The sequence below is a fragment of the Sinocyclocheilus grahami genome, unplaced genomic scaffold (genome assembly GCF_001515645.1).
Source record: "Sinocyclocheilus grahami isolate Dianchi unplaced genomic scaffold, SAMN03320097.WGS_v1.1 scaffold594.1, whole genome shotgun sequence".
Lineage (NCBI taxonomy): Eukaryota > Metazoa > Chordata > Actinopteri > Cypriniformes > Cyprinidae > Sinocyclocheilus > Sinocyclocheilus grahami.
In genome coordinates this window covers 386,205-414,117 of record NW_015505773.1, presented here as the reverse complement: position 1 = coordinate 414,117, position 27,913 = coordinate 386,205, and the positions used below count along the sequence as shown (strand labels likewise).

At 37.6% G+C, this 27,913-nt stretch overlaps 1 protein-coding gene across 2 annotated transcripts in view; it reads left to right on the top strand.

Moving 5' to 3' along the window:
- The window catches only part of LOC107557242 (V-type proton ATPase 116 kDa subunit a-like), a 31,213-nt gene extending 9,011 nt beyond the window's left edge, over positions 1-22,202 (top strand). The window contains exons 7-22 of one of the 2 annotated variants that reach the window (XM_016240590.1): positions 2,417-2,543; positions 2,656-2,738; positions 2,821-2,914; positions 3,122-3,334; positions 4,183-4,333; positions 4,477-4,616; positions 7,254-7,414; positions 7,660-7,750; positions 8,757-8,875; positions 8,989-9,205; positions 9,304-9,411; positions 10,600-10,707; positions 12,459-12,476; positions 15,117-15,234; positions 15,333-15,504; positions 20,107-22,202. In XM_016240590.1, coding sequence (XP_016096076.1) covers positions 2,417-2,543; positions 2,656-2,738; positions 2,821-2,914; positions 3,122-3,334; positions 4,183-4,333; positions 4,477-4,616; positions 7,254-7,414; positions 7,660-7,750; positions 8,757-8,875; positions 8,989-9,205; positions 9,304-9,411; positions 10,600-10,707; positions 12,459-12,476; positions 15,117-15,234; positions 15,333-15,504; positions 20,107-20,200 — 2,014 coding nt within the window. In that variant the 3' untranslated portion in view covers positions 20,201-22,202. Of the gene's footprint in view, positions 1-2,416; positions 2,544-2,655; positions 2,739-2,820; positions 2,915-3,121; positions 3,335-4,182; positions 4,334-4,476; positions 4,617-7,253; positions 7,415-7,659; positions 7,751-8,756; positions 8,876-8,988; positions 9,206-9,303; positions 9,412-10,512; positions 10,708-12,458; positions 12,477-15,116; positions 15,235-15,332; positions 15,505-20,106 lie in introns of both variants that reach the window. The other variant, XM_016240589.1, reaches the window with a different exon arrangement.
- The last annotated feature ends 5,711 nt before the right edge of the window (positions 22,203-27,913 follow it).

Here is a 27,913-nt window from a genome sequence, read left to right as displayed (position 1 = left end):
GCCCATTTGAGCCTTTGCAGACAGTCGAGCTAAAGTTTCTGTCAATCAAAACTTTACTCCTGCTTGCATTGGCCTCCATCAAGAGGGTAGGGGACCTGCAAGGATGGCCCACTGGATAGTGGATGCCATCCCCCTGGCTTATCAAGCACAGTGTGTGCCCTGCCCGTTCAGGTTGCGAGCTCACCCTACTAGAAGTGTTGCATCCTCCTGGGCGCTGGCTCATGGCACCTCGCTGACAGATATTTGTAGAGCTGCAGGCTGGGCGAACCCTAACACGTTCGCTAGATTCTATAGCCTTCATGTGGAGCTGGTATCCTCCTGTGTTCTCACCTCAAATGAGTAGAAGCACTGAGAGGCCCCGGCTTTGGGTCGGCTTGCTAAAACCGCTCCAGAAAGTCCATATTGTAGACCCTGTCGAGCTCCTCCATCCCCTTGGCAGCCAGACGTGTCGGAGCGTCCGGTGCCAGGCCCTCACTCGATGAATCCATGAGAACCGGTAGAGGGCTGGGTTCCAAGTGTAGAGACTTAAGTGTCTAAGTGAGACCATATGTGTAAAGTCCACGGTATAGCCTCAGAGCCCGTGTTTCCGCGGCAGACGTCCTGCAATTTTCCAAGAGGGTTACAATCACCTCTAATCTTCCATATGCGCCTAAACGGTTGTTCATATGTGTAAGTGCTTCCGAAACCTCCTTCAGGAAGGATGGGGCTTCCGCAACGTCCATGTTCTAAGTGGTACGGGTACGTTTTCCCAGTGTTATCCAGTCTTACTGAGTGGGTAGTGCCATAGCAGCAGTAGCTAGTCTTCTTGTGGTAAGCCCTGGCCTGCGCCAAAAAGTAGGGGCACATGACGCTTCCACAGGACACTGGAAGGGGCAGTAGCTATGGCCCTTTAGTAGGGATTCCAATTCGTCAGTCATCTGACGTGACGTGAGAGTGACCAACTGAAAGGGAATGTCTCGGTTACGTATGGTAACCCTCGTTCCCTGAAGGAGGGAACGGAGACGTCACGTCCTGTCGCCATAGCTTCTGTACCACCACTGAGCGGCCGGGTTACCGGCTCGGCTCCTCAGTGAAAACCTGAATATGCGCTGCACCAGCTGCCTACTTATACTCACGCTGTGATCAGCGACAGCTGGATGCAATAATCGCATGCCAAAGTGCATTGGCAAGTTAAGTTCATACTCAAAGTGGATTGGTGTCTCTAATGCCGAGTTCACACTGCATGATTTTCAAAGATGTCGCATCACTGTTGGTTTGACACTGAACGACTATCTGGGGTAGCATTCAGTTGTTGCTGTGTTCAAACTGCACGTTGGAAAGACGACAGGAGGTTACACACTGCATGACTTTACAATTGGAAGAATCGCACACAGCTCTGTCTGGTGCAGGGTTGCCAGGTTTTCGCTACAAAACCGGCCCAATTACTACTCAAAACTAGCCTGAAAATAGCCCAATTGCTTTCGAGGGGGTCCCCCAGTAAAAATCGCGTTCGAGGGGTAAAATAACATTTTTTTTGGCGGGGTTCTCCTGGTACAATTCACATTCCAGGGCCTAAATATCACGTTATTGGGGTCGCTTCAACCTGCTGACATAAAAAACAACCGGCAGCAATCACGGATTTGGCAACACTGGTCCGCAAACTAAGTATCATATAACTCCTCCCCAAACTTCCCGCTGCCCTGTATCTTGGTCTCTCATTGGCTGTAGGTCATCGCCGATGTGTTTTTCAGTCAGAACTCATTGCACACAGCGTGATTGTGAATCACCGACAGCTCCAGATATTTAGCATGCCAAATATTTCATGGGGTCGGTGATGTGTCGGTGATTCTCTCAGATCGCGTCTTTGATAATTCACACTGCGTGATTGTCACTCGCGTGAACGAGCACCGATTTGCCTCCGATTTCGGGCATTTGTCGGTGATTTCACAAAACCTGTCGGCGAGTGAAAAATCAGGCTAAAATCGTGCAGTGTGAACTCGGCATAAGCGAGATCTTAATTCCCGAGCCTTCGATCATCCGATGTGACGTCTCCATTCCCTCCTTCAGGGAACAAGGGTTACCATACATAACCGAGACGTTTTCCCCCACTATTTAAGAATTTTTTCATTAAAGAATTAAGTTTAATAGTTTGGAAGAATTTCCGAATTTATTTGGCATTTTCATTTACTAAATGGTTTATGATTGTGTGTTTATGATTTTTTTTTTTTATTACTGGAATTACTGTGAAAGACAAAAATTTGTATTGGTGCATCCCTACTCATGTTAGTACTCTTGTACAGTTCTGGACAAGACTTTTATCAAAGTCCTGTTTATCAAAACCTTCTATACACAGAGATCACAATATGTACACTGAATTTTTTTTTTACGTAAAACCTCTTTGTACTCTGCTGATAATACAGGATTGTTTATCCTGTAGGTTTGTGGCTGGGGTTATAAACCGGGAGAGAATCCCCACGTTTGAAAGGATGCTGTGGAGAGTCTGCCGTGGAAATGTGTTTTTACGTCAGACAGAGATTGAGGACCCTCTTGAGGACCCCACGACCGTCAGTGTCTATTTTTCTTGATTTTTTCTGATCAAGTCAATTAAGATGTTTGACATTTTATATACCAGCGTGATAAAATATTGATCAAGTTATGGGTCTTTGTTCATAACAGGGAGACCAGGTGCACAAATCTGTGTTTATCATCTTCTTCCAAGGAGACCAACTGAAGAACAGAGTGAAGAAGATCTGTGAAGGGTGCAGCATGGTCTTTTCTGATCTTTTATTATTCACATAATTTCATCCAATGCTAATCACAGACTTTAAACTTCATCTCCAGGTTCCGTGCATCTCTGTACCCGTGCCCTGAGACCCCTCAGGAGAGGAAGGAAATGGCAGCAGGTGTCAACACCCGCATTGATGACCTCCAGATGGTATGGTCTAATGCTCTCTCAATAAAGTCTTACAGTCTGTAGATTTTTCTCCAACTGTGTTACTTTTTATCTCAACCTAATATTGTTGATTACATTTAAACTCTCAAACTCTGTTTGAACATGACCTTGGAAAACCAGTAATATCCACATGCAAAAAACTTATTTCAAATGTTGATCATACTGTTTGCTGTGTTTTCAAACATATAGGTTCTAAATCAAACAGAGGACCACCGGCAGAGGGTTTTGCAGGCTGCTGCGAAAACCATACGTGTGTGGTTCATCAAAGTGAGGAAGATGAAGGCCATTTATCACACTCTGAACCTCTGTAACATTGATGTTACACAGAAATGTTTGATTGCTGAGGTCTGGTGCCCCGTTTCTGACCTTGATTCCATTCAATTTGCTCTGCGGAGGGGAACAGTGAGTAATATTAATCGATATTCATTATAAATGATTTCAGACACTGAGATGTTATTTTAGCCATTCAATACACAAATGAAAGCAATGAAACAATTTATAATTCATTGTATATACATTTGTCATGATATTAAAAACCCATGCTTATATGCTACAATTATTGAAATTAGTTTTGTAGACTATTTAAATTGTGCCTATATATATATATATATATATATATATATATATATATATATTTTTTTTTTTTTACTATACTTAAATTGTAATGACATGTAACAATAAATGGGTTGGAGCAGATAGTGAAGGAAAAGCATTCAACATACATGCAAACTTTTAAAACCATCCCAGGATCCACCTCATGATGTTGATTTTATATCAGTTTGTGTTATTTTATAGTTTATATTACTGTATTATTGTGTGGATATACATGACTTTACTAAATATGTGGAAATATTGCTAGATTGAGTAGATGTGTGTGGCAGTATACTTTGAAGGTTACACTATTTTGATGGTCCCCTTCAGACATTCTGTTTCTGCAAATACATGTCAACTAATTAGAGTGTTAGTAGAGTGTTAGGTTCTGGTTAGTAGAGTAAGTTGACATGTACTTGCTAAGTTACTAATAGTCAGTAGAATGTCTGTTAGGGGACCATCAAAGCAATTATTAAGAAGCAAACATTAAGAAGACAGTCTACTAAGAATCCAATGTCTGGTAGTTGACATGTAGTTGCAAAGTTACTTATAGTCAACAGGATGTCTAAAGGGGGCAGTCAAAATAAAGTGTTACCACACTGTAAATGTAATACTTCAGTGGTAATATTGTGAATTTAATGAAGTTTTTATTTATGTAGGAACGGAGTGGCTCCACAGTTCCCTCCATCTTGAACCGAATGCAGACCAAACAGACTCCACCTACTTACAACAAGACCAACAAGTTCACCTCGGGGTTCCAGAACATTGTGGATGCTTACGGCATCGGAACCTACCGAGAGATCAACCCAGGTACCAAAACAGGAAACATTCCTTATGCTTAAAAGTACATTTATGCAGGAATTGTTCGATTTTACAAAAAATAAAATATATACATACTTTTACTATTTGGTTTAACAATGCAGAGTCCATTGTTTCTATTTTGTTTCTTGCAGCGCCATACACAATCATTACGTTCCCGTTCCTGTTTGCTGTCATGTTTGGGGACATGGGTCATGGCCTGCTGATGACATGTGCGGCACTTTATCTGGTCATAAGAGAGACCCGCCTGCTCGCTCAGAAGAGTGACAATGAGGTCTCAGCTGATCAATAATTATTACATTAAAGGGTTAGTTCACCCAAAATTTTTTATTCTGTCATTAATTACTCACCCTCATGTCGTTTCAAACCCGTAAGACCTTCGTTCATCTTCGGAACACAAATTAAAATATTTTTCATGGAATCTGAGAGCTGTCTGACCCTGCATAGACAGCAATACAACTATGTTCCCAAGTCCAGAAACATACTGTATGTCCAGTGATTTACGTCCAGTGAATATTCTCCAAAATGCACCAGGGTGATGCGGAGGAGACGAATTGTTGAATAAAGTCGTTGTTTTTTTTTCTTTTGCGCACAAAGTATTCTCATAGCTTTGTATAATTACGGTTGAACCCCTGATGTCACATGGATTATTTTACCGATCTCCTTGCTATGTTTTTGGACTTGGGAACATTTCAGTTGCGTTGCTGTCTATGCAAATCTTAATTTGTGTTCCGAAGATGAAGGTCTTACGGGTTTGAAATGACATGAGGGTAATTAATTACAGAATATTCATTTTTTTGGTGAACTATCCCTTTAAAGAAATATGAAGTTAAATTTGGAGATTAAATCAAATATGGAGTTGTTATTGATTTGTTAACATTGTTAACTTCTAAACGTTAAAAATTATCCTTTAAGAGGATTTCAAATTCACATTCGTACATTCTCATTTAAAATGTACAATCTTTGGATGAAAATATTGATGATACAAATAAGCAGTATACAATTCGCAGACTGCAAGTTTTAAAAAAGGACATTTAAGGCATTTAAATACAGTGGGTACGGAAAGTATTCAGACCCCCTTAAATTTTTCACTCTTTGTGATATTTCAGCCATTTTCTAAAATCATTTCAGTTATTTTTTTTTCCTCATTAATGTACACACAGCACCCCATATTGACAGAAAAACACAGAATTGTTGACATTTTTGCAGATTTATTAAAAAAGAAAAACTGAAATATCACATGGTCCTAAGTATTCAGACCCTTTGCTCAGTATTTAGTAGAAGCACCCTTTTGATCTAATACAGCCATGAGTCTTTTTGGGAAAGATGCAACAAGTTTTTCACACCTGGATTTGGGGATCCTCTGCCATTCCTCCTTGCAGATCCTCTCCAGTTCTGTCAGGTTGGATGGTAAACATTGGTGGACAGCCATTTTTAGGTCTCTCCAGAGATGCTCAATTGGGTTTAAGTCAGGGCTCTGGCTGGGCCATTCAAGAACAGTCACCGAGTTGTTGTGAAGCCACTCCTTCGTTATTTTAGTTGTGTGCTTAGGGTCATTGTCTTGTTGGAAGGTAAACCTTCGGCCTAGTCTGAGGTCCTGAGCACTCTGGAGAAGGTTTTCGTCCAGGATATCCCTGTGCTTGGCCGCATTCATCTTTCCCTTGATTGCAACCAGTCGTCCTGTCCCTGCAGCTGAAAAACACCCCCACGGCATGATGCTGCCACCACCATGCTTCACTGTTGGGACTGTATTGGACAGGTGATGAGCAGTGCCTGGTTTTCTCCATACATACCGCTTAGAATTAAGGCCAAAATGTTCTATCTTGGTCTCATCAGACCAGATAATCTTATTTCTCACCATCTTGGAGTCCTTCAGGTGTTTTTTCATGTGTCTTGCACTGAGGAGAGGCTTCCGTCGGGCCACTCTGCCATAAAGCCCCGACTGGTGGAGGGCTGCAGTGATGGTTGACTTTCTACAACTTTCTCCCATCTCCCGACTGCATCTCTGGCGCTCAGCCACAGTGATCTTTGGGTTCTTCTTTATCTCTCTCACCAAGGCTCTTCTCCCCCGATAGCTCAGTTTGGCCGGACAGCCAGCTCTAGGAGGGGTTCTGGTCGTCCCAAACGTCTTCCATTTAAGGATTATGGAGGCCACTGTGCTCTTAGGAACCTTAAGTGCAGCAGAATTTTTTTTGTAAGCTTGGCCAGATCTGTGCCTTGCCACAATTCTGTCTCTGAGCTCTTCAGGCAGTTCCTTTGACCTCATGATTCTCATTTGCTCTGACATGCACTGTGAGCTGTAAGGTCTTATATAGACAGGTGTGTGGCTTTCCTAATCAAGTCCAATCAGTATAATCAAACACAGCTGGACTCAAATGAAGGTGTAGAACCATCTCAAGGATGATCAGAATAAATGGACAGCACCTGAGTTAAATATATGAGTGTCACAGCAAAGGGTCTGAATACTTAGGACCATGTGATATTTCAGTTTTTCTTTTTTAATAAATTTGCAAAAATGTCAACAATTCTGTGTTTTTCTGTCAATATGGGGTGCTGTGTGTACATTAATGAGGGAAAAAAATGAACTTAAATGATTTTAGCAAATGGCTGCAATATAACAAAGAGTGAAAAATTTAAGGGGGTCTGAATACTTTCCGTACCCACTGTATATGCAGAACCAGCTTCATATTTCAATAATAATGCAAAAAAAAACAATCCGTTCATTAAGCAAATTCAAGAAATCTTTAACATACAATTATGTAATATAACAAGATATTATAGCGTAACCATGAAGTCATATTCAGAGGTGCAACATTTTATGAATATTTATGATGTAATTTGCTGATTCTTTATAACTTCACAAACGTCTAACCTTAGTTTTTATTTTCTCTCCCCTCTTGTGTATGTGTAGATGTTTAACATGATTTTTGCAGGACGTTATATCATTCTTTTGATGGGGATATTCTCAGTCTACACTGGATTGATCTACAATGACTGCTTCTCCAAGTCCCTCAACATGTTTGGCTCAAGCTGGAGTGTGCGGCCCATGTTTTTCCCTAAGGGAAACTGGACGTAAGTTCACAACATTAAGTCAGTGAAACAGTTTGAATATAATCAAACATTATCAGCAATCATACAATCTTACTTTGATTGTCAAATGAATTTATAACGAAAATAACAAAAAGCAAAACATTATAACAGCATGTAAAATACAGTGTCTCATCTCAAATGTACAGATGTAAAGCAATCATTATATCCTGACTAACATTCACTTTTTAATGAATTTGACATTGTACAATTTTTGTATGTATTTGTAGGTTTGAGACTCTGGATGGTAACTCAGTTCTTCAGTTAGACCCTGCTGTTCCTGGCGTGTTTGGTGGCCCTTATCCTCTGGGCATTGACCCCGTATGTTTCACAAAAAAACACATTCATACAGTATACACTCAGCCATGCAGAGACAGCTTAGACAAATAAATTAATTCACACCTCAGACACATTTTTATATCATGCATTTTTACTGCGGTGCCTGCATTGGATGTTGACAAAATGCAGCATAAGTGTACACAAATAAGGTGCTCGAAACAGAATGTGATGTTCATAATCTTTTCATAATGTGACTTTTGTTGTGCTTTAAATAAGCGCACTTAACAGTATTTTGATGTGTTGTCTAAGTTATGTACATAACACATGTCAAGTACTTATTGCGTATTGTGTTAGCTAATATTAATTTAAACTTATTTTAAATGTACTATATTGCAACATCATCATTACAAATATGTAATTATAAATATATTGAAATAAATGGCATACAAGTTTCAATAGACATTGCATATTTTATTTAGTGTATTTTGGCATAAATTCTTGTAGGTACATTTGGCAGTACACTTTAACCATATTTCAAAGGCAGATAGAAGTGAGAAATTGCACACAATTGCTTTGAATATGAATTCACATTTTTCTTTTTATTGCAATAACATGCAATGAAGTGTCCAAAAGCATTACATTCAGTTTTCACTTAAGTATGTCTATTGCATTATTTCTGTAGTAAACTTTTTAAAAGTATGCTAAAATGTCCTTCTTTTTAACAAAATGAATGAAAGGAAAGAGGATTAGAGGCCTTTTACATAGAATCTGGTTTTCGCGGGTAGACAGAATGGAACAGAATATGTCTTCAGACATTTTTGTAAAAGTTGAGAAAAAATACCATGTCAAACTTAACATGTTTTTCATGCTGTAAAGACCAATTCATTCACCATCCATATGTGCAAAGACCAATAATTACCAAAAAGCACAAATGAGAACTTCTCTTCCTCTATACTTTTTACACTGTGATTTGTATAACAAACAACTAAAATAAGGCGCTTCAGTTCAATTCTGGTATAAGACTGTTCTACTAATATTTCTCTGTTAGATCTGGAATGTTGCCACAAATAAGCTGACTTTCCTGAACTCATTTAAGATGAAGATGTCTGTAGTCCTGGGTGTCATTCACATGCTGTTTGGTGTCACGCTGTCCCTCTTCAATCACCTGTAAGTGTGTGTTCAAATGTATGCGAGTGGAGCAGCTAGTGTACGAATTACTAAGTGTAATGACTGGGGATCGTCCTTTCGTGTTTTGCTCTAACTGCATTTCTTTCTCACAGGTACTTCAAGAAGCCTTTGAACATTTTCCTGGGTTTCATTCCTGAGATTGTGTTCATGAGCAGTCTGTTTGGTTATCTGATCCTGCTCATCTTCTACAAGTGGGCGGCTTATGATGCAGCGACATCTAAAGATGCTCCCAGTCTACTGATTGCGTTCATCAATATGTGTCTTTTCAACTACAATGATCCTACCAACAAACCCTTGTACAGAGGACAGGTGATACACACATTTAAAAGAAAACAAATAGATGGATAGAATTCTGGCTAGGATCAGATAGTTGGATGACTGGAGGATATTTTTCTATGTGTGCATAGGTGGGGATTCAGTCTCTGTTGGTGGTGATAGCTCTGGCGTGCGTGCCGTGTATGCTGGTGGTGAAGACTATGGTCCTGCGCCGTCAGTACCTGTGGAAGAAGCACCTGGTATGCTTATTTACTCTAATCAAAACCAGCCAAACTTCATCTTTGTTTTTCATTTTATGTCATTAAATCATAGAGCATGATATTGAAATGGAATGTTGAAAGTGTTTGTTTTGTTTCATTGTCCATGACAAATGCAAACTACACAAATATTAGTAGATATAACAAACAAACAGACCTCTGATATTGGGGTTTGGAGTTACAGACTGTGAACATTGTGTTTCCTCAAATGTTTTTAACAGCATGCCATGGGACAAAGCCAAGTATGACATCTTAACTGAATTTCTTCATAGATGTATGTCTGTGTGCATATATGTATGTTCAATAGAGTAGAATTGTGCATAATTTTTCATATGTGTAGGTAGGATCAAATGAGATTGTGAAGGAAGAGGCAACTCTGATTTGGCCCAATGGGGCACCTACCATGCTGGAAGCTTTTACAGCAGGTTGAAGATTGTTTAGAAAAAGATAATTGGTAATAGATATCTTGTGTTCCATTCACATGACAGTTTTAGTGTTGAAAGTACTGATGTTCTCAAAATGATAAAATACAAGAATAGCCTTAAATTCACTATAATGTTGAACTAGTATCAGTTCTTGTTCAAATCAGGAAAAATCTGTAGAATTCAGCAGGGTGGATTTTAAATTTTGTAAATCTATCTTGAAAGTGGCAAAAATGCCACTTTATTTAGATTTTAAATATGGGGGCCACTAATGGAAATTTCTTGTGTTATGTGTTAAAGGAATAGTTCACCCAAAAAAGAAAAGAACATCCAAGTTGTAGTTGAGTTTATTTCTTCATCTGAACAGGTTTGGAGAAATTTAGCATTACTTCACTTGCTCACCAACGGATCCTCTGCAGTGAATGGGTGTTGTTGAATAGCTAATTTTTTATTTATTTTTTTTAAAAATCAATTCCAGGGGACACAAATGATCCCTTGATTAACATAATTAGATCATTTATGATACTGGTCCAGTTGCTTTGTGATTAACAGGTGAAGCTCCATCGTGTTTTGGTAGGTGCCCCAAGCAGCACCTACCATAACCATACACTCAGGCGACCCATGGCGTGCTGATAGCCACACAGACCTTGTTTGTATTTAGTCCCAGATGAGGGAGGCAAGACCTGCAGAGAATCTAGAAACTTTAGAGCAGACAGGCACCAGCTCACCCACCGGACTTACCCAACAGGGCACGCAGAAGTTCGGTGGCATCCGGGTCGGAAACGGGCCTACAGAAGACGAGGCGGAGATCATTGACCACGACCAGCTCTCGCAGCACTCAGAGGAAGGAGATGAGGTGGGTGGAGTCTGTGATGTCAGCCTGTGGTACATGACATATGGAATTATTTGAATTGTAATATTTTTCTGATATTTATTGGTGCATATTCCTCATTACATATACTTAAAAATACAACCTAATCACAACAGCTGAGGGACATTTTGATGGCACACAGAGAAACATTGCTAGAGTGATGTTTTCTTGTGTGATGTTGTAGTTTGGCTGCAGTGAGATCATGTTTAATGGAAAATAAACTATTGTTTACCAGTGTTTTAAGTGTATCTGCCTAGACAAAAGATAGTCTGATTATAAGGATTGTCATCCTACAGTAATTTGAGAAATGTAAACAGAGGAGTAACTTCTCAGGAAGACTCTGTGAGCAGTCTGACTCACCCTCTCCAAACATACCCACCATTGGAATGTGCAAAATATTTTCTTACCTTTTGACATTGCCCTGAATGGTCTGTTCCATCATGTGCTGAGCAGATAAAAACAACAAATAATGAAAATACGCTTGAATTAATTAAAGGCTGCGTTCTTGGTAGCGTAATGTTTTTAGAGTTTTAGGTTGAAACCTGTCTTGAATATTTCCCTCTAATATATATTCCCGAGAGTAACGAAAAAAAACATGCAATTACATTTTGCATTAAGAAAACGTTTTTAAGACTATTAATATTTGTAATAGTTTTTACTCCAGTATTTTACTCTAAGTTCTTATTACTCTAATGCAAAAAATATATTTTAATTGGGAAGTGTTTATATTTCATGATAGCATTTGTTGTAATACCTGATTCAAATAAAAATTATTATTACATTCTTTTACTGCAGTGTTGTGAAAATATATTACAGTGATGAGAAATGTATGAGAATCATCATTGAGAATAATGGAATTACTAACAAATTTGAAAATAAAACCAGGTGCATTACAGTCGCAGTAAGAAATGTGCTTAATTGTTATGAAAATAATGTCACAATGCAAGCAAATCTTATCATACTTAAAAAAAAACATAAATATACTTAAATACTTATAGTATAATGCTTAACAAAAAATAAACTAAATAGCAAACGTTTGGTGTGACTTAGACATATTTTCTTGAGATTCAGCGTATTAGATGTTTTTGTGGGCAATAACTAGACAATTTTAATAAGTAACACATTTATGTCATTTTATTTATTATTAAATGTTAGTGTCATCATCATTATTGATGTGTGGTCTGTTTAAGACACAATAGAAAGTTAGCTATATGATGATTCAATCATTTTGGAATGCACTGAAGTTTTGAAACTTGTTTTGAAACAGTGATTATTTATGGCCATCCAAATTGAATCTTTCTATAATTTATTATTATGAGTAACAAGATGAGTTGTGACTGAGGTGAAGGTTTGTGGTATTACCCACACATGGCATTAATTGTTCATGGTGAAAGAGGATTGCATAGATCCTCATCTACTGAGATGGAAAAACTTAGTATACTGAGTGCAAACACAAGGACAGGATCCAGCATGCGCATATCAGAATATTGTATAATAGTAGTGCTTGGTGCATGTGTGCCAGAGCTAAAGAGAATACTATATACATAATAATACACATAAAAAAACATTCCTAACAGATTTCAGATTGCTTTCTTTGTCTGATCTGTAACCTTTGACCTGCCTTACTTATTATTCTCATCGGTATGCATTATTCATGCAGTTAATTTTACAATAATTGAATTAGAAACAATTCTCTTTGATTTGTTTACTTAAAACTCTGTTCTCTACTTTTCAAGCATTCAGAGGAAGAACCGGTAAGAGAATTTTGTGTATTGTTCTGTTACTTTTGCATTCACATAATCTTTCTTATATATTAATTATTCATGAAAATAATTGATAATAAATATTTTATTCAAACACCTTCCGCAAATAAAAAAAATATGTCATGTGTGGATGTGGATGTCATGAAACAGTGTTTTCAAGTACAATTATATTAAAATGTTTGCAAGCTAAGTTATATTGATTTGGACTGAAATATATTGATTGAAATAACAGGTCTTAGTGAAACATACAATAAAATTACTCTTGATTTTCACGTTACAAAAAGGGAAAACAAGAAGGATGTTCTGCCAGCTATGAAGTATAAAATACGGTAGTTTGTATATATTATCATTGGGAAGTAATGACCTTCAATGATCCATCAAACTTATTTTTCATGGTACACGGTGTTTTATTGTATATTTGCACATGCTAGGAACCAAATATACTATTTTTTTAGGGTAAGTGGTACCAAATAATTGTGAATTAATGTAAATGGATGAAAAGATCATTTGTGACACACTGCAGTTTCTTAGTAAGGCAGTTATGTCTATACATAATTGTTAAAATTATGTAATATCCTTGATATTGCGTTATTGAGATAATGCACACTAGTAATCTATGCACTTTGAGTCACTCAATAGCCTTGGCCTTCTAGTTTCTATGAAATCCTGGTAACACACCTCTGTTGGAGAACAATGAGAGTGTTACGTCAGGTTTTCCATGATGGCTTTTGAGCCATTCGGCACTCTCAACAAAAGATTCAAGAGGAAAAGGGAAACCAGCCTCTGCCAAGCCAAACTTTACATGACTTTACAAGTAGTACAAGAATCAGTCCTATCTTTTCCCTTTTGATAAACACACCTGACATCAATGCTTCTTCAATTATTTTTCTCGCGGAGTAAAACTTATTTCTATTGAACATAACCTTTGACCACCTAAGCACTCTTTTTTTTTGATTTTACATAACATAGGTCCTTGGTCATTTGGTTAATATGGAAGACGGCTGCAAAGGTAGTCAGTGGGGGACAGTGAGGTGTTAGAAGTCATAAGTATTACGATGACAGCTCTGTTCAAGCAAAACTTATGTGAAAATTATATGTGAAAAACTCTTTCTCCTCATCTTCATCCTCATCGCCTGTGCACAAATTTGCTGACCTCAGTTTGCTTCTATATGACAGTGTGTTGTCTTTCTTATTGTTACTTTGTGCATATGTGTCAGTTCAGGGCCATGACCAGTTCACACTTACATCTGATATTGGACGCATTTTAAAAATAATATAAACAAATGAAAAATGGATATGAGCATTAAATGGGAATGAGAATTGAGCACTAAGGCCTGCAGTGTAGCCTTAGATTCCAGTCATCTCTATTATTATTTTTTTCATACAGTTTTGAATTTGTGCACCTCCTGAAACAATTTCATACATATAGCAAGCATAAGCATGTACATATGATGTATCTGAGAAAAGTCAATCTACATCTTTTCTCCAAACCACTTGTCCTATGTAGGGTCTGGTTGTCCAGTCTGTTGCAGCACTCTAGATTTATTATAAAATAAACTTCAGTGTTTTTGTACATACACTGCTCATGACTTGGCAGAAGGGGATCTGTGATCTTTAGATTGAAAATGGAAAAAAAAAACTGCTAGTTTCTCTGTAATCTCTCTGGATTGTTAAAAGACAGGAAAAAGATCACTGACATCACAGTCATCTCAGCTCTATTGTTCTCAACACTAATGACACCATGCGTCTTCCACAATATGAAAATATTATGATGAATAGTGAAGATTAATTACAGAACTAGTCCTCCTTAAAAGAAGAGTACTGTTTTCTACTGCTCATTTATCATTTCTGAATCAGATAACACTTTACTAGCCACTTTCACAAATAAAAAAATTAATTTAAGAAGCTTCCAGTGGAAGCACATCAGCAAAATAATAAAATATTTTTTTAGGGTTTATGATCAGATATCTGATAAAAAAAATAAAAAAAGTATACCATCAGTGTACTGTAAGTCACATTGGATACAAGTGTTTTCCAAATATATAAATGTGGCTATGTTCCTAAAATAATACTAGTTTACCGCTTTTTGAATACTGCATTCTGCCTATTTTAAGTAGGTATTATGCAAAAAAAAGTTATAAAGAGTTCAAACAGTTGTTTTCTGCATAGCATTTTAATGCAGGGAGAAGAGGTAAACGTTATCATCTTTAAAATAAAACTGGTTATTATGAATTTTTCATTAATTTGTGGTAATTAATTAATTTGTGGTTGCTTATAAACATGCATATTACTAGCATATTGGCCGTTTATTAGTATTTATATAGCACATATTAATACATTTTGCATAATAATAATGGTATTTTATTTCCATATAAAACTGATCAACATACAAACATATATCACAGCAAATATGGTAAACAGAAGTATGAACGTGTTTGTGTGAGAGCCAATTAGCACATTTGAGCTTCCACAAGAACCAATGAGGTTTGTTCTTGGTCTATTGTTGAATGACAGAATTTTCATTTTTGTCTGAGCTAACCTTTTAAGATAGCTTTTAACTTTTTTTGGATCCTACATTCAAAGATCATTATTGACCCTTTTCTGTATTTTTTTTTTCTTTTTTGTCTGTAGTTTAACTTTGGAGATATGGCTGTTCATCAGGCCATTCACACTATAGAATACTGTCTGGGCTGCATCTCCAACACTGCCTCATACCTGCGGCTCTGGGCCCTCAGTTTGGCTCATGCTCGTAAGTTCATCCACACACACTCACACACACATAAAAATCCACAACACATCCACAGGCTTGTTAAAATTGAACTCACTCTTTCTCTGTCTGTCTGTCAGAGTTGTCTGAGGTTCTTTGGGGGATGGTGATGCATCTTGGACTGTCATCGAGGAGTGGTGGTGGATTCTTTGGCCTATCGATCATTTTCTCTGCCTTTGCCACACTAACAGTGTGCATCTTACTCATCATGGAGGGACTGTCTGCATTTCTGCATGCTCTGCGCTTACATTGGTGAGCTAAACACACACATCAACACACAGCGCCGTAATTTGCCAGTGCAAGCACATACAATTGAAATTATTTTAAATTTAAATTTTCAATTGCTTTAAAATGTATACAATTCATCTTTAACATTTTTTTAGACATGATGAAGACATCACTCAAAAGTACCATTTGAGCTATATATAGTTGAGTCATGAAACTCTAGATAGCATGGGCTGATAGGTCTTTTGCATGCAATCTGTTAGCAATCACACCATTTACTACACAGCACAAGCTGATTGGCCTCTGTTCATTCTACAGCCAATAAGATTTTTTGCTCAATATTTAAATAGTCTGGTTCAGTGTTCACGCTATACTGGTCCTGCAGAACGCTATCAAAGTTTCTCTGAAACCCACCACCTCCCCCAGCTCCACCTGTCTACATCTGCTAGGGTATTTATGTATGCCTATTCATGCAGCAGCAACATCATATCTTACATGCTCACAGCAGCGTGTTTGTGTATCTGTTGGCAGTAGCAGTTTGCTCTGCAGCAGCATTCGTAGCAGATCTAGTCTGCTAAGACCAAATACATTAAAACTGTCATATCCATTAACACGCTAAAACTATTCCGAGTCGTTGAAAGGATGTTAGCGAAAAGCTCTGAATGAATAGAGCTGTACAACTAAGAGAAATGATCTATTCTAAAACTGTTATTTTTTTTTACAATCACTCTATCCTTGACACTCTTTTCTGTTAACCCTCAAAGACCGAGACAGGCGGCTAAAAATAACTATTGTTCGTAAATGTTTGATAACTTTTGAACCGCTAATCTTATCTGAAAAGTGTCGTAAAGCAGAGATTCTCCGCTTTTCGGAGATATCGTATTTGTCTCATTTGGATATTCAGAGGCTCCGTAGCGTACGTGATTACGTCATCACATTTTGACAACATTGACTTGTCAGAAGAAACCAATGCATTTCGTCCTCTGAGCCAAACAGGAACGATTGTTGACACTTAGTCCCACCCCCGTGACCAGATTGGTTCAAACTGTCACATATTCAACCAATAAACATAGGTTTTGGTCTTTTGAACCATTGTTTAGCAAGTTTCTTTGGAAATCTGGGCAAACGCAAAGTGAAAGTAAAGTGTGTCGTGCGTGCACGAAAACAAACACACAATAACACATTTGCATGAGAGCACTCTCTGAAAAAGCCCAGAAAAACACAGGACAGAGCAGAACTTTTATTTTTTTGTGCTTGCCGATACCGAGTACTGATACCAATATTTTTACTGCATTTATTTTTTAAATATTGGGTACAGAAACCAAAAGGGTATGTATAATGTTAGTTGGTTAACATCATTTATCAAATAGATACAGTCAAACCAAAATTTATTCAGACACCTTCAACATTTCTCACATTATCACAGTTTATTCGCTATAGTTTAGAAAATGGTAATAAAATATGACAAGAACTCAGAGTTAAACTGTGTCAGAACAAATTCAGCTTGATAATGTTAGATAACTTTGATAGAAAGGTATGTAATGGATTACAATCAACCAAAAATTAGACAGCTGTTAGTATGACAGTATTTACACAACTATCAATACTTAGTCGGGCAACCCTTAGCCTTAATGACAGCATATAGTCTCCTGAGCATGCTGTCATTCAGCTTCATGCAAACATCAACTTCATTTCTTTTCCCCAGACTCGGTCTGAATAATTTTTGGTTCCAAATTTGTATCAATTTTACTGGTAGTCCACTGTATGAAGAATTGTTGGGTATGATTTGTCACAGTTTACTTTATTTTGCTATCACTTACATCAATGAACTAGAGTTCTGCACCCACTAGTAAAAAAATATAAAAAATTATATCTGGTCTATGAATACTTTTTGGTTTGACTGTATATCCTTTGGTTATTTTCACACTTAATTATGCCCATTAAAATGTATTTTACAAGTTTTTGTTACTTTCACTGTTAATTTTTTTGCTTTGTGGTACATCTTTAATTTAATAGCATTAGAGCTGCTCCATTGCAGCGGCTTAGTACTGTAATCACACGCTTTGCTGTAATAATGCAGGGAACCACTCGTTATAAATCTCCTAACTGTGATATTTTCAGAAATAGAAGTCGCGTTTTTTCATCTGAAACGTGCTGCGATTTATATTCCAAAGCCACTCATATAATGCAGAAACACTCAAGCAAGCAAAACACGCGCAACGCGTGCACGTATTTGTACTGATGCAGAATAATACAGCCTAGTGCATTTCACACAAGCTGCTGTTAATACTGAATGGTTAATGTTATATTCATTGCATACATATACTTCGTAGTAGACATCCTTAACTCCATTCTGCTGTCTGTTGTTCTGTTGTCGGTGTTTCTTTGTCTGAATATGGTGCTTATCACATGCTGTGTGGTATCGGCGTTTGGTATCGGGGCATTTTAACGAGTACGAGTACGAGTACGAGTACAGGAGCTCAGTATCGGGCCCGATACCGATACCAGTATCGGTATCGGTGCATCCCTAAAACAAACCAAAAACAAGAATGAAAAAGTGGTACATATCAGATAAAGCACTGGAATTTAGGTATTCGCGTCGCTGGGCGATGTCCCGGTAAAATCAACTGACCAGCGGATCGAATCATTTGGCTGTTATATTATGTAAATAATAGTTCATAAAGATAATTTGCACTATTTTTTTCTGTTGCACTCTGTATATTTTGTTATTATATAACACGGTTTCCATTTTCTTTACTCCATAAATGTTTTTGGACACATCTATATTGTTAGTAAAGTAAATAGACCTGTTTTTCACTGAAAAGCGCCTATAACAATATTGTAATAAATGGCTATAACTTGCTTGGGTAATGTTATTTGTAGACAAAACATTATTTGGAAGTGTAAAACACCCAGATACAACTTTCTAAAGAAAAAAACCCACACTTCAGGTGTTTTTGTTTGAGTACACAGTAAAAAAAAAAAACACCCAATTATTGCTTGCGTTTTTCTTAAAATTCTGGAAATTCATTCATTCTTAGAGAAACCAAAGGGAAAATTGGGACTTTAAATTAGCTAGACTGAAACTTCAAGTGCTCCTGTTTATGATGATATATGGCACTTTATGCTCACTGCTACAATAGGTCTGAAAAAACAAAGAAAAGTACAGGCGTGTCAGGTGCCCCAAAATGTTCTAGGTCTTTAAGGGTTAAGATCTTAATGTGTAGATTATGTCATCCTTCTGAAATGTGCTAGAGAGGGAAAGAATGTGAAGAGGAAAGGTAAACATATCGCTGCCTCTCAAGAATAACTTGTTCTGATAATGATTTTATAAGGCGCTAATTGTGACATTTTGATGTCATTCCCGTCTCAACCCTTTCAAAATTCCTTCCACGGCCTATGCACACACAGACATGTTGGAGGTAAATGAGGTTCTACACTCTTGGTGGTTTTATTTGTTCCATGCGTAGAAAGATGGAAGAGTCTTTTCTCTCTTGACTTAAATATTTACCACAGCAGTGAGACATTCCCTCACTCTTAAATGTTTCCTTCTCTTGTGTATCTACCCAACAGATTTTCCACCCAATCAAACCTTTTTTAGCTCAACGTAAAATCATGTTCTGGTTCCATTTGATGTTTAAATGTTTCTGGATTAAAGGCATATATTACTTTTTTCTCATCTTTTTTTCCCACAGGGAACTGACTCCCCTTAAATTCTCAGAGAGCTGTAATGCACACAATCACTTACTAACAGCTGTCTGTTTGATTTCAGAAATCTGTGTCTGGACATTACCTTACTCAAAATCTCAACCTTCGGTTCAAAAATATTTTCTCCCAACGGCAAATCTAAACACTCTTATCTATGACCCAATGATAGTGACGGAATGTGTGTGATTATGGCTTTTTTCACCCCTGGCAGCAAAACCTGGAGAAATTGAAAAATGTGTCCATTAAAGACAAAGTTGGAGAAACAGCTCAAATAACAGTTTACCCACAGAGCTTACATTTATGAAAGTTTCAGAAATAAAGGCAAAAATATATTAAAGATGACAGACATTTGGCTAATTTACAAGCATAGTTTGAGCTCTTCAACTTCAATATTCCCCATCAACTATTCTTATATACAGTATAGAGTATTTCCAAGGAGGTATGATCTTTGCACAGAACATTCTGAGAAATTAGGGCTTTGTGTGATAATTTTACAGTCGGTCTATAATCTGTAAATTGTTTTATATAGGATTTAAGTTTATACAAAGCAAATGTAACAGTTCTGTCAGTCAGTCAAGTGAGAACCGTTATCAACTGATGCCAGAAATCTTAAAATTTAACAATAGTGCAGATGTGTTGTAAGAGGGCATAAAAGTCATTTGTCCCACTAATAGCTGCCACAGTATAACAGTCTTCACCGGCTGACACATTCCTCATATGGTCATACAGCCCAACCCGATTTTCACCTTTTCACTTCAACACACTTTTGCTTTTGAGGAAGTAACCACAACATACTGCAAGTAAACAAAGATTCAAGTCCATTGTTGTCAACAGGAATCAACAGGTGTTTTTAATATCAAATGTCCCGCTCATCACCGCTCTGACATTGCGTTCTTTTGTCCTGTCTTTCCTGTCATTTAGGGTGGAGTTCCAGAACAAATTCTACACAGGACAGGGCTTCAAGTTTGTCCCGTTTTCCTTCGAGAGTATCCTGGAGGGTCGATTCGATGAATGAGCTACTACAGCTTTATCAAATATCATCAATTCCCACTCCTGCATGGATCCTGTCTCACCCTGTCCTCTTCAGGAGCAGTGCTGTCTGGTGATGTGTTTGTAAGATGTGACCCCTAACCTATGCACATTGGGTGTTTTTGAGATGTGCTTTGTTCTGTAAGCCTTCCTGCCAGATTTATAACCCCACTTTATGAAAACAATCCTTTAAAACAGTGGGTTAACTATAATAGATGTTGCAATGTTACAAATGTGTAAGGAGTCCTGACTGGAAATCTAATGTTTAACAGTTTAATGACTTATTTTGAATGATTTCACAGACTGCACTCAAAAAAGGGCTTTTCACACTGCTCTTGACCCTGGGTTATTATCACCATTCTAAACTTTGACCCCAGGTAAAGGTACGTTTTACACAAATTTAAAAGTGGGGTTAGCACCGGATTGCGGTAGCGAACTTGTGCAATGTGAAACAATGCGGTATTAGAATATTATGGATAGATGCTTAGCAGCAGATACCCAATCGTGCCACATATTCACATACTTTGGACAGTCATGGAAACATTGCACATTGTATAAACAGTTATTTCAGCGTTTGAGGGGAAAAATGTCAACTGGTGACAGAAAACATAAGAACTGATATGTACCTGATAGTCTACAATATATAATACGAGGATGAGCCATGCTAGAACCATCCCACATTCTTCTAGTCAATGACAATAACAAATTTGCAAATGAGACTGTTAACCCAGGATTTAGGAATTTACAGTGTGAAACTGATTAAGAACAGCCATGATTAATTGCTAACCTTGGGTAAATTATGAGCAGTGTAAAACATGGAGCAAGATAACCCAGGATTCCATTTACCTGGCATTTCGAATGACCCAGGGTTAACTATTTTAAGTGTGAAAAGCCCTGAAGAGCAATATCCAAATAATGCAGGAGTGTCCAATCCTGCTCCTGGATGGCCAATGTTCTGCAAAATGTAGCTCCACCCAAATCCAACACACTTGCATGGAATTTTCTGGTGAGTCTGAAGACTTTAATTAGCTGGTTCAGGAGTGTTTAATTAAGGTTGGAGCTAAACAGGTTTGGACCCCCCTGAGTAAATATTGTAGAGCAGTGGTTCCCAAACATATTCCTGGAGTACATTTTGAATGTCTCCTTTTCTGACACACTCATTTCAGGTCATGGAGTCTCTACTAATGAAATGATGGCCTAAATCAGGTGTGTTTGATTAAGGACACATTCAAAATTTGAACAGTGTTGGGGGCTCCAGAAATGTGGCTGAGAACCGCTGTTGTAGAGCAGAGCATAACTGGAATACAATTTATATTCACTATAGAATCTTCCGTGACTTTTACATGAAAATGTTTAAATTTAAAATTCTCTGATTCCAAAATAAACCATGAAAACCTGTATTTACATCTAAAACCATCAGTAAGTCTAGCCTTTATGGTTAAATTACATAATGGCTCAATATATAACTCTGCACCTATTGTGTCTCTCCACAAACCATTCTTATTGTGTTGTTTTGAAGGGACAGATAACGTAGATGGTTCCAGGGATCACCCTGTTTAAATGAATTGAATATATATATAACCTTGATCCCACATTGATAAAAAAAAGAAGCTAGTCAGAAAAAGCAACAACATTTTACAGAATAAAGGTTAACATCCTGTTACTGAGTAGACAACAGTGGATATCATAAGTCTCTTGAGGCAGCTAGTAAAAGGTATTAATGTTTGGTGGACTCTTCAGCTGTGTCTTGCTCAAAAGTGAAACATATCAACATGGAATTAAAATATGAAAGATTTACTTTATCTTTTTTTTATTTGTTGCTGTTTATTGTTTTGCTGTGGTGATGTGGCAAGTCTTTTACATGCAGAAGAGAGTGTTTGTGCATGAACAAATATTTCAGTGAGGACTATACAATGAGTCAAAGATGTCTGTTGTTGTAAAACCCTGTTCCTCCTAAATCAGACAATTAAAGATCTGGGGACAATAAACTCATGTCAGTGTTTCTATTAGATCTAAGAGTCTGTTATCATCAAATACACATTTGATTGTTAGTCTTAAACGGTCATTTGGTGTCACGTGAATATTAAATCAGATAAAATATAAAATCAGATACATAACGTCAAAAGATTTGACCATTGAAGATGTTATTTGTAATTTTACATTAATAAATAACATTGAACAATCTCTTGTTTCTTGACCCTGTGGACATGGAAGGGAAAGAAATGCCTCATAAGACAAAGAACTTAATGAATCCACCAGGCTTTACAGCTCTAGTGGCTCCAGATTTCCTCTATATTTGTGTCCAACTTCCTGTTCATGCAGAGGGAGGAAGCGAGGCAAGCATGAATGGAAAAATTGAATCTTTGCTGTGAACTATTTACTATTCAATTACTCTCTATCGTGAGACTTTCTATACTGCATTCTGCTATTGTGCTGTTTTATTTATTTGTTTAGATATAGCAGAGATGGCCATTATTACTACTAAAACAAAACAGATGCGTTATATTAAATAAGCAGGTCCACACTTACAGTTTTTCTCGATTGCTTAAACACATTTCTTGAAACTATGCCTCATATTCTCAAAACAGTAAACACAAATCCATAACGTCTCACCCAATTCCCCAAACATCCTATTTTCAGGTCAAAATGAAGCTCTACACTCAAAACCATTCACTCAGACATCACACACAAGCCCTCAAAATCACACACACTACAACAAAGTCTTACACACTGGTGAGATCAATTCAGAACAATACTACAAAAAACAAAAACAAAAACCAGTAAAAAGTTATGTTGCTTGTGGTTCTCCCCCTCAAGGAACTTTTCACATAATGAACACGTGTATACATTTGCACATTTTTTATTCCTTAATGTACTGTACAGTACAATACACCAAACAACAACAAAAACTGTTCTGCCCCAGCATCACATCTTAGTTCTGGGTCAGGCCAGAGAATCTCATCAGCATCACAGGCTATACTGGCCCTAGCTAGGCAGCGGGGGGGAAATCCTCTTGCATGCCTGATCCACCCCTGGCATCCAACCTGAGAGTGTGCCCCAGCTACCTTTGGTGTTCCTGAGCTGGGTAGTGTTTTTTGTAAACTATAGAACCATCTGAGTGGTGCAGAGTGCTCCAGCTGTTTATTTTATCGATTTAAGTGGGAATATTTCTTGTAGGGAGGTGGATGCCTTTTCTTTTTGAATACTAGTTTTCTCCTGTGTTTACATTAGAGAGGGAGACAGGGAAGGATCTCTGTATTTTATTTGATTCTATTTTGGTTGGTAAGTTATTTCTTAAATCTAGTAAGCATACCTTTTTTGTTTATTGTTTTAGCCTTTTCCCCTCCCGAAGCCTTTGTTTGAGTATTTCCCACATTCTGTTACAGTTTTTGCTTACACACGTTTTGCTCAATTTGGCTCATTGTGTCAAAACTCTACACAAGCAAATAAGACACAACACTGGGAAAATAAACCATTCACATCTATGTCAAATTGAAACTCTGCTAGCAAAACCTAACAATCCTTTGTCAAAGCGTCACTTTGATGACAAAATGATACCCACTTGCGTCGTATGAATACGCTTTCAGATCAGCAGCAACACACTAGTCTACTTTACATTAAAAAAAACTGCAGTCTTTTGTTTTCAATGTTTTTATTCAGTTCCACAGAGGGCATGTTTTCACAACAACCAAAAAAAAAAAATGAAATCCTGATTTCAAAATCATTACATTTTACAGTACAGTAAATTCAGTTAAATCAAAAATAAAACAAACAATACACTACTGCAAACAAAAACCTGGGCTGCTCTGGTCCATCCTGTCCAACTGCATCATGAAGTGCATCTAGAAATGTGATGTGTTGCGCATTATAGGGACCCAGTTTGGCATGATGGTGCAGTAGGCCTCGAAGACTTATGGCAGCACACAATGTGATATTTCCCCCGCGCTGCCCCAGGACGTGCAAAATTGCCCTTTGGCCAATTATATTACGTCCCCGTCGTCTGTTTTTGCTAAAGTTGAATCCAGCCTCGTCAATGTAAATACATTCATGAGGCTGGGCAGCTCCATCCATGTCCAAGATTGTCTGTAACAAAAAAATACATATTGTGGATGCTTTACTCAAAGCACACACTTACACTACTACATATACAGAACCGACCCACCCCACCACACAGGTACCTGTGTAGCTTTCTGAATGCATCTATGTGGTACTAATCCAGTGGTACATATTCGTCTGTTACTGGACTGCACCCATTCTTTATTTTAAATGTAAAGGACTGAAACACTTACCTGTACATATTCATGTCGAAGTTCTTTGACCCTGACACTGTTCCTCTCAAATGGGACCCTGTACAATTGCTTCATGGTCATGTTGTGCATTACCAAGATGCGTCTGATAGTTGTAATGCTTACTCGATTTATGTTGTTGAATATTTGCCTATCTGCAAGTATTTGTTGCTGTAGCTGGTGGAGACAGACTGCATTGTTTGCTCTGACTAGGTTCACTATGGCAAGTTCCTGCTGTTGGGTGGAGCACGTGTGTTACAGAATTGCAACTAAAGTGCAAAGCAGCGCTTTTGTTTAAGGTATGGTTACACTGTGTTTAAGGTAACAAAAGCTTCAAGTTTTGTTACTTTGGTCTAAGCATGTGTCTATAGTGTTCAAGCAACGGGCAAAAACTGTAATAGCGTTTTGATATTTTGAACATAAGACGTTGAATACCGATATTTGAAATTATAAAAAAAAAATGAAAAGATACCTTAAATGTGAAATTAATCAGTAGGTGGCAGCAAGTTACTGTTAATAAGTGAGTCATTGCGATTGAACCGAATCATTTAAACGGTTGATTCATTCAGGAACAAAACAGCGTCATGTTGCTCAGAGACGCAAGTTGGAATTATATTTGTTGGTGAAATAGAGCAAAAACAGTCAATATTGTGTCTAAAATGTTTTAATATAAAATTATTGTTTATTGAACTGCTGTATAAAACCAATATCACAATTGTGCTTTTTGGTGGAAAAAACGTCAGTTGTCGCGTGATACTGATTAACTATATGAAATTATATAAATATATACATTTCCGCCCCCATATCTTGAATTTTGTGATCATTCTAAATGCATTTGAGTAAACTGAATCATGCAGTGAAAGAACGCAGACTGGTCTAACCTATTAGACTTCATATTGCCTTAGCTAAACTTTAGCTAACTTGCATGGTAGCTCTCTCATGAATCATGGATGTTAGCAAGACAAATTAACTATAATTGCCTTTTGTCATTTGGATAATTAGCTGTATCGAGGCACAGGTAGCTTAGTCTGTTGTTCATCACCACTCACCTCCACACCAAGACAAACACATCTGGAAAGGGAGGGCGGGTTTCACTTCTGCGGCTCTCTGCCTGCCTGTGATGTGCCGATCAATGTGTGCTACACTGCTGTGCTGCGGAGACGCGGAGGGGAGAAAGGCATCGACAGTCTCAACATTTCCCGACCCGACCTGATATTTTGATTTTTTTATTTGTTTGACAGGGAAAGCTGAGCGCAAACAGAAACACACACACGCGCGCACAGATATACACATATTCATTTATTTAAAAAAAAAAATAGAAAAAAGGGTACATTGTGCACGTGATCAGCTCATGATCCGTGTTTTCCACATCTCATTCAGTACTTGCTCAGATCACAGTGACCGCAGTGAACTTCGTTATTGAATGTGCTGTGAGTTTAGCGCGTTTGGGAACGCAACGGCCACCAGTTATGCATAATTTGCACATTTGCATAATTTTCAACATTCTAATGGGCAAATGTTTACAGTATTTCATTAAATTAGTAATGTTTGTAAACCTGTTTTCACAGAAGCTGGAGTTTTCCGCCAAAATAAAAGTTCAACTGAAGTTTCCACCAAAATAAAAACTCAAGGGTTTATCTCTTGCAAGCATGGCCTAAAATTACACAGAGGAACAGAGAAAATACTGTACAGGCACAGCAGGCTCACTGTTCAGAAGAAAAATATAAATATTGGGGTGGGGGTTTATATGAATGTATTTCTGAAGGGAACTGACTTCACAAACGTTTCGATGGCATTTTTTCCCCTATTATCACTGCTGATCCATAAGCGCCACCTGCTGTCAGAGTGAATTTGCGTTCTCATTCAACCCGTCTGTTTTTGTTTCATGCAGGTTTTATCTTTGTATCTTTGTTTGTATCGTGATTAAAATGCAGTGATTGGTTCTAATTTCAAATGGCTTTTTTATTGAATATGTTTAGTTGTAGTAGTAGTAGCAACTGCCGCTTTTGGCAAAAACTGTTTCATGGCAAGGAAAAATATTTATGGCCGGTAAATTTTCTCAAGTCACCAGCCACTGGTAGATGTGAAAGTTAGTTTTAGGCCCTGCTTGCAAGTGTAGGAATTAGGACAAAAGTATTGCAATTTCCCTACAATAGAGTAAGGCAAATTAATATACCTGAAAAAAATCATTTATATTTATTTCACAGTGCAATTGTTTTACAATATATGGCTATTACTGTGATAGGAATAATCATATACAATTATTATTATTATTAGTTTATTCTATTTGTTTGGCTTCCAAATTCACCAGTGAGACTGAGACACTATATTCCAACTAAAAAGAGGGCTGAGTGCCCTTTAAATTTCAAGGACAAGTACATTCACCAGTTTTTTTATTTTATTTTGCACAAAGAACCTGTGTTGGAGCTCATAATTTTGAACTGTCAAAGTGCACCAGATTTATGAATTTAACTTTAAAATGTACCACATTTTCTTACGGGGGAGGGGGCATGCCCCGGACCCCCCTGGAGGGATCGAGGACCACCCACCACAGTCTCACAAAATCCTGTGGGAAACATTGCATCTCGTAGCTGTTGAATGAAGTAGTCATAGGAAGTTCTAAAATCAGCTTCCCCCACTGCAGCCCAATCAATCACTTTCCCAGAGAGTAGTCTCATCGGAAAAGCACAAAGCTTGGAAACTTCTGCTAGATTCATCAGTGGCTAAGAACAGTCCAACAATCAGAAACATGAAGTCAAGCAAAGGGTCAAAACTGCAATAATAAATCCCAATGGCAAGCAGGCAAAGGGATAACCTAAAGGCAGGAGTCGTGAGGACAGGCAAGGTGGTCAAACACAATAAACAATCCAAACAGGCAGCCAAGTCAATAGGGTAATCCAAAAAGGCTCCCAAACAGTAAGTGACTGTAGAGGGAGCAGAGTGAGTAGCACACAGTCAGTATTCAGGCGATGGCTTCCTCTTCTGGTGTGGCATTACACATATTTCTGCAGAATTTAAACATGTATGTATGTATTATATATACTGTCTGATTTGATTATGTATTTGGTGTCAAAATCATTTAAGTAGTAAGTCAATATTTCCAATATAGTTCCAATTTAGCTCTCAAATAACTGCATAAAAAAATAAGACACCAATAGCAACTGCCTGCTTTTCACAGGCCATGGTTACAGAAGTATTTTCCCCATTTATTCCATCATAGCCATTTGTTTAATGCTCAATACATACTTTTTACTCATCAACCAAATCAGATATGAAGCAGAACATCACAAGGAATTTTGAAAGTAAATCTCAAGAGCTCATGATAACTTTTTTTTAAGGAAACAATTGTTATTTTCAGTGTCAAAACAATGATGCATCTAACCACCAATTGTAGCTACATCATAATTTATATA